Source organism: Brassica napus, chromosome C1, assembly GCF_020379485.1.
Source record: "Brassica napus cultivar Da-Ae chromosome C1, Da-Ae, whole genome shotgun sequence".
NCBI classification, from domain to species: Eukaryota; Viridiplantae; Streptophyta; class Magnoliopsida; order Brassicales; family Brassicaceae; genus Brassica; species Brassica napus.
In genome coordinates, this window is record NC_063444.1 from 40,873,721 (window position 1) to 40,880,989 (window position 7,269).

The window sequence follows — 7,269 nt, forward strand, 5'->3', positions numbered from 1 at the left end:
CTTTATCATTCTCTGGAAGGCTATTACTCATTAAAACAATAATCTCGGGCATTACCAATTTCTGGTGTTCCTCATTTGTGCTTCCAAAGGCTTGTGTTGCGAAAATAAACTCCATGTGTAGTGTGCTCTTGTGGCGAGGGAACCTTGAAGCACATAATACAGCAAGAGTGGCTTGGGAAACTGTGGTGAAGACTAAGAAGGAAGGTGGACTGGGTGTGAAGGACCTACTGCTATGGAACAAGGCATGCTGTTTGCGTCTGATATGGCTCCTCTTCTTCAGGCCGAACTCAGTGTGGGTGTCATGATTTAAAGAAGTCATATTGAAAGGATAAATCTCAAACTATTGGACAATCAGACCTTCACAAAACTTTTCTTGGATGACAAACAAACTGTTGAAGATGAAAGAGGTAGCCTACCAGTTTATACATCTGCAAGTTCAGAACGGAGAAAGCTGTAGGTTTTGGAGTGATAATTGGAGTCCTTATGGGAAGCTTCATGACTACTTAGATGCGGGAAGATCTCAACTTGGAATTCCTAAAAATGCAACCTTGGCCTCGTTACAGCGTAATGGATCATGGCAACTTCCAGCAGCAAGAACGAAGCGCCAACTACAGGTCTTGTCCTATATCACTACCGTTCAGTTTAATGAGGAACCAGATTATTATGAATGGGAGATCTCAGGGGAGATTAGCAATAAGTATAGCACCGGAGATATTTACCATTTCATGAGAGGCACTGTGGAGGAAGCAGAGTGGACAAAGGCAATCTGGACGCCGGGAAGCATAACACGACAAAGCTTTCATGCTTGGTTAGTGGCACTAAACTGGATCCCAACACATGATAGACTACTCAATTGGGGGCTGCAGGTACCTTCCTTATGCCTTATCTGTAACTCGGTTGATGAAACCAGAGATCATCTGTTTTGGGATTGTGGTTACTTGTACGCTCTCTGGTCCCAAGGGGCAAGCAGATGTAGGATCACCCCAATTAGAAGATGGGAAGACTCGATAGAACAAATGACTACTCTCTCTTCTCCAACAACTGCTCGATCATTAACCCTCCTCGGATGGCAAGCGACTCTTTACTGGATCTGGAATGAACGAAATCAAAGGTTGCATGCAAACCAATTTCGCTCAGTCGATTCCCTTTTTACCATTGTTGATCACCAAATAAGGAACAAGATACAAAGCTTCAGGGGCACTAACCCTACTCAATCATCTGGAATGATGCAGCTTTGGATTCGGTGATCGGGTTCGGTGGTTATTGTCACCTACGAACCTCTCTTGATCATTAATTCTCCATCGGCTCTCTCTCCTCGACACTTTATGAACTGACTGGGCTTTACAACTGGACCATTTAAAACTAAGGGTTTTTTGGGTTCTAATATATGAGTTAATAGGCTATGCCCTAACATTAGGGTTTGGGCCTTTGTAAAACATTTTTGTTTTTTGTATTTATATAAGAAAACCTGTTTCAAAAAAAAAAAAAATCATTCCAATACGGAAAGTAAAACGAGGAACTCTTGGTTCCCTATGTTCCCAAGTGTGGAAATCTCTATTATGTAATCCTCGTTTCATATTATCTTGTTTAACCAAATAAAGCACAATATGTTCAAAATATTAATTACTTATGCGGTTTCCTATTGGTTACTACTTACTACTACTATCTACTTCCAAGTAAGATAATAGCAACTGAGATTATTAGAATTATATCCTATTATGATGGTTAGATTCTAGTGAAAAAGTATTAAGATAATAATAAGGGTCGACTTTCAACAGCTTATACTTGAATATGTACTCTTAGTTTATCTTTTTTTGAGTCTGTGACTACCATAGTCGAGTTAAGTTAAGATTGAAGTGATGATTGTTTCATTAGTTTTTTGTTTTTGGTTTAGGTTTTAGATTTTAGTTTTTAGTTTTTGATTTTTAGATTTTGGTTTTTGGCTTTTGGTTTTGGGTTTTTGGTATTTGGTTTTTGGTTTGTGGTTTTGTTGTATTCTTTTATTTTTCAAAAATTAATTAATACATTACTTTAAAATAATACAACAAAATAGCAATAAATATTTATATTTTCAATTAAAATTATATAAATATTGTGATTGTTATTTTAAAATAAAATATAATAACATATTTTAATTATCATAGTTTTATAAAATATATTATAATAAAATATTTATCATAAAATATATATAATTTGCACAAAAATAAAAAAAATATTTAAAAGTTTGAAACTACTTTGAAAATTTTCTTATATAAATTACTTTTTATTTTTAAAACTTAAATAGCAATATTTTTTCTTATATAAATATTATAAATTATATAAATATAAAAATACTTAAAATTTTGAAACTAATTATAATTTTTCTCATATAAATTATTGTAAAATATATTGATAATTATAATTTATCTCATATAAAATTTTGAAACTAATTATAAATTTTCTCATATAAATTGTCATGACTAATACAATATATTGTACTAATAAAACATATTATGTTTTTATAATTTTTAGTTATTTTTTAATGTGACTAATAATTATTAAAATTATTCAATTATTTTATATATAGAAATTAATAACAAAGCTTTAAAATTAATTAATATTATTTATAAAATATATAAATTTATTTTACAGATATGAAACACAAATAAATTATATCACATTATTGTTTAAATTATAGCTAATGTACAAAAAAGTGTATGATTATTTATCTGTATGAAAATATGATTTATTAGTTATTAATTAATTAAGGTGATGATTGTTTCAGTAGTTTTTAGTTTTAGTTTTTGCTTTTTAGATTTTGATTTTTGTTTTCAGCTTATGGTTTTTGGTTTTTAGATTTTGATTTTGGTTTTGCTGTATTTTTTTTATTTTTCAAAAATTAATTAATACATTACTTTAAAATAATACAACAAAATAACAATAAATATTTAGATTTACAATTAAAATTATATAAATATTGTGATTATTATTTTTTTTAAAATACAATAACATATTTTAATTATTATAGTTTTATAAAAAATATATTATAATAAAATATTTATCATAAAATATATATAAATTGCACAAAAATAAAAATATTTAAAAGTTTGAAACTACTCAGAAAATTTTCATGACTAATACAATATATTGTATTAATAAAACATATTATGTTTTTATAATTTTTAGTTATTTTTTAATTTTACTAATAATTATTAATATAATTCAATTATTTTTTATATAGAAATTAATAACTAAGTTTTAAAATTAATTAATATTTTTTTAAAAATATATAAATTTATTTTACATATATGAAACACAAATAAATTATAGCTAATGTACAAAACATTGTATGATTATTTATCTGTATGAAAATATTATTTATTATTTATTAATTAATTAAATGTTGTAGTTTATACAAAAAAAAAAATCAAAATTCGTTTGTTCTCATAAAAGCTCACAAAGGTTGGTTTTTGGTTTTTCTTCATGAATTGGTTAAACTTTTCAAAAACTAGTTTCTCTAAATTTTAGGGAATCTATTTATTAGAAATCTTGATTGGCAAATCAAATGGTTTCTACAAAAACAAAAACAAAAACAAAAACTTGATTGGATGAAAAATAGTTTTTGCAAAAACAAAAACAAAAACCAAAAACTAAAGCAAAAACCACAAACAATCAACCTTGTAGTTTCTACAGAAGAAAATCAAAATTCGTTTTTTCTCAGAAAAGCTCACAAAAATTGGCTTTTGGTTTTTCTTCTTAAATTGGTTAAAATTTTCAAAAACTAGTTTCCCTAAATTTTAGGGAATCTATTTTTTAGAAATCTTGATTGACAAATCAAATGGTTTCTACAAAAACTAAAACTAAAAACTAAAACTTGATTGGATGAAAAATGGTTTTTGCAAAAATAAAAACCAAAAACTAAAGCAAAAACCACGAACAATCGACCACTGGATCGTTTTCATTCGTATTAAAAGCAAGCCAGTTGAAATATGGTTGGATGTTTGTTGTTTTAAACGACGCAGTAGCTTCTCTTAGCACAGTATTTTCTTATTTTTGTTCGTACCACCCTATATAGTTCAATAAATCATGTTAAAAATTTAAACTAGTTATACAGTACTGCTTAAGTCTTTGTTAAACACTCCGAAGATTCAGAAGATTTCATCGACATATTCTATAACATTACTTGCTCGATAATTCTGGGAAATTAAATAAAACAGTTTAGTATTGTTCTTCCCTAGTTTTAATTAATATTCTACATGTATCAAAGGCCATTTTAGAACAACGTGGATCTTCTAATTTTTCAAGAAGTCAAACAAAAACGCATTGGCTTTGGTTATGTTTATTATGTCTTTTGTTTAATAGTCGTAGTTATAATAAACTTTTCTTTGTCTCGCAGAAAAATGTAATTGTGACAAGGATGAACCGTTCTTGTTTGGTGATGTTGTTGTACAAGTAAAGAAGAGAGAAGGTTGTGGTTAGATAAGAACATATGCAACGTGATATAGGCCGGACAACGTGCAACAAATATATTTTAACTAGCGTACCGATTTCATTAATTTTTGACCTAATTAAGATAAACGATGACTCCTCTTTTTTTTTTGTAGTGGTCGTTACATAGAAAAAAGATAATCACTGAAAATATAGTAATGTTAATTAAAAAGGATTTTAGAATCATTTATTGAAGTCTCAAAATGATCCCTTGTTTATAAGACATTGAAACGGTCATTTTAACATTTTTCTATCTTTTACGTTTTTTTTCTTATTATCAGCGCTACTAAACATATGAGAGAGAGAAGTGAATGTGGCTTTCAACTTTTAAGATACTAGGGGACGTAGCCCCCGCCCTTGGATATTGACAAATGCATGTATTGTTGTGGTTAAAATCAAAGTTGCATGTATTGTTGAATGACGCTAAACTATACGAAAGTTTGTTGATGGTGATATAATGGTAGTGTATTATGACACGTGAGGAGAAGAGGGGACTGACTAATTGTGAGTGTATTTTTCATAAGTTTGTAGATATGTAATTAACCGTATAGGTTGGGTTTTTCCAGTAGGTTTTGAAGATCATGGAAGCGAAGGCAGCATGATTAAAATGGGTTGTTTTTTTATCTTAATGCGTTAAAAAACGTTAACCTTTTCCAATATCAATTAATAGTAACAGTTGTTCTCCGAAAAGGTACTTGTCTGTAAATTTGTTATTTTAAAAAGCTGAAAGTATGGAAAATACTGCAAAGTGCGTCATAGGAAATGCATAGGAATGAAAAAAAAAATGAAAAGAAACAGAGGCAGTTGGGTTGACTTATGTGATTTCTTCGTAACTTCACTCACGGGTGCGTATTTGGTGAACCTCTTTGTCCTTAACGCTTGTTATTGTGTCATCCTCTTGACCTTCAATTTCGGTGTTGGGAGAAACAGATGCTTGACCAATGTCTTTCTTAAACAATGGAGCTGCATTGGTGTTTGAAGTCTGGAAACAGGGGAACTCTTCCCCCTGGCATCTTTTAAGCTGGCATAAGATAGTAAGATCACTCAATTGAGCACGCATATGAATATTGTTTCAACCGGCAAGCCAAAAGAATTGTTACCTAGCTGTGAACTCTGTAATGGGTGGGAGATTGGGGTCCCAAAAAAAATTGGTAGCTGGAGATGATTTGACAAACATGGTGCCTGTAGAATGAAGAGTACCTGGTAAAATATTGGTATAAACTTATGTTAAGTTATATTATATAACGTACCTCCAGTTTTTAATGGGATCACAGTTGTGACCAAAATGACAGAGTTAGTTCTATCCCCTGATTTAAGAAGACCCCTAAACTTGACTGCAGGTTCGTCCCATAAAGACAAGTAGATCTCCATTGAGCTGTTTATGAAACATTGCCGCAGCTTCCACCCATAAGGACAGATACACCACAATGTTCCTGTAAAGTAATGATTTCTATGACGATGCCATGTTCATAAAAGTGATTTAAAATACGATTTTGTTAGCTTACGGTTCGATGACGAAGCGGACCACAACTCGAGTCATTACTCCAGCATCCTTAAGATCGGAACCTTGGACGGAGCGAATCATTCCAACAATATCTGCATCGTGAAAAACACATAACTGTCTCAGTTTCATAGCATTAATAATACATCATTAAAAATAACAAATTGGTTGTTTGTGGGATGAACCGGACTACAAATGGATTGTCAGTAATCTTGTACATATTAGTGCATCTAGCAACTTCAAAGCGTGAACCTTTGACGATGGAACCACTTCGTAAAGATGGACGGTAGTGAGTGAAGCGAGCGGCAGGAATAAATTCATGGATCACAGAATTCTGAGAATAAAACAAAAAATTAACTCATTTCATAAGGCTTTCTGTAAAACGGGATCGTAAATACTAAATAATATGCTTATTGGTACAATACCTGCTCATCAAGGAAACGCAAGGTAATTCACCTTGTTCCTTGATGTTTCTGGAGTCCCAAAAACGGAGAAGGGGAGCCACGATGACCTGAGCAGATCTACCCAGACGGAGAGCATCGAACAATGTTGGGGCAACAACGGCGGCATCGCAGGAAGACATCTTTGTGAGATTTTTTTGAAGCTGAAGGAAGAAATTTAATATGACAGCTATTGCTAACGTTCGTCAGAGTCTCATCCATCTCCTATTTATATAAAAAGGGAACCAATAACCGAAGATTCCCGAAACGTTACAGTGTTTAATGTAATTAACACATCAATAATTCTCGAATTTAAAGAATATATTGAACTTGAGGGAATGCAAAGAGATGAAATGGTTTATTTTGCAGAGTAAGAAAACACAAAAGCGGCGAGTTCAAGAAGTAAACGATGATGCCCTAGTCGACTGAAATAAAAATGTAACGTTTTATTATTACTAGGCCTGAGCGTTCGGGTACCCGTTGGCATTCGGATCGGGTTTTTCGGGTTTTCGGATTTTCGGGTTTACGCTTCTAGGTCCCATACTAAAATTTTATTAGTACGGGTCGGGTTCGGATAATAACACTTCGGGTTCGGTTCAAAATTGTATTGCATCATAAAACCCATAAAGTAATCATATATCTTTTGGATTCGGGTTATATCGGTTCGGTTCGGATATAACCAAAGTAAAAAACAAAATTTTTGAAGTAAAACATAAAGAAAAACATCTAAATGAAATAAAAATTAATCTATCACATATAAAATTGATAAAATAACAATAAAATGTTAAATCGAGCATGAAAACAAACATCATTTGTAAACAATATGTATTGCCTTATAGAGAGTAGACTTTTTATTTCAAT

At 31.2% G+C, this 7,269-nt stretch overlaps 1 protein-coding gene and 1 long non-coding RNA gene across 4 annotated transcripts; one reads left to right on the forward strand and one right to left on the reverse strand.

The window, feature by feature from the left end:
* Positions 1-398: 398 nt before the first annotated feature.
* LOC125580028 lies at positions 399-1,011 on the forward strand. The gene is made up of 2 exons (XM_048743967.1): positions 399-808; positions 867-1,011. Exons 1-2 carry the CDS (start codon positions 399-401, stop codon positions 1,009-1,011), a joined length of 555 nt encoding a protein of 184 aa, XP_048599924.1.
* Positions 1,012-5,106: 4,095 nt separating this feature from the next.
* Positions 5,107-6,871, reverse strand: LOC111212645. 3 transcript variants are annotated; one of them, XR_002663057.2, is made up of 6 exons: positions 6,394-6,871; positions 6,159-6,302; positions 5,973-6,063; positions 5,718-5,900; positions 5,568-5,649; positions 5,107-5,488 (listed from the first exon to the last, which is right to left on the reverse strand). It is a non-coding gene; the product is annotated as an uncharacterized LOC111212645 (long non-coding RNA). The 3 variants fall into 3 exon arrangements; XR_007318026.1 differs by having other exon boundaries at positions 6,221-6,302; positions 6,394-6,867; XR_002663058.2 differs by having other exon boundaries at positions 6,154-6,302; positions 6,394-6,866.
* Positions 6,872-7,269: the final 398 nt, after the last annotated feature.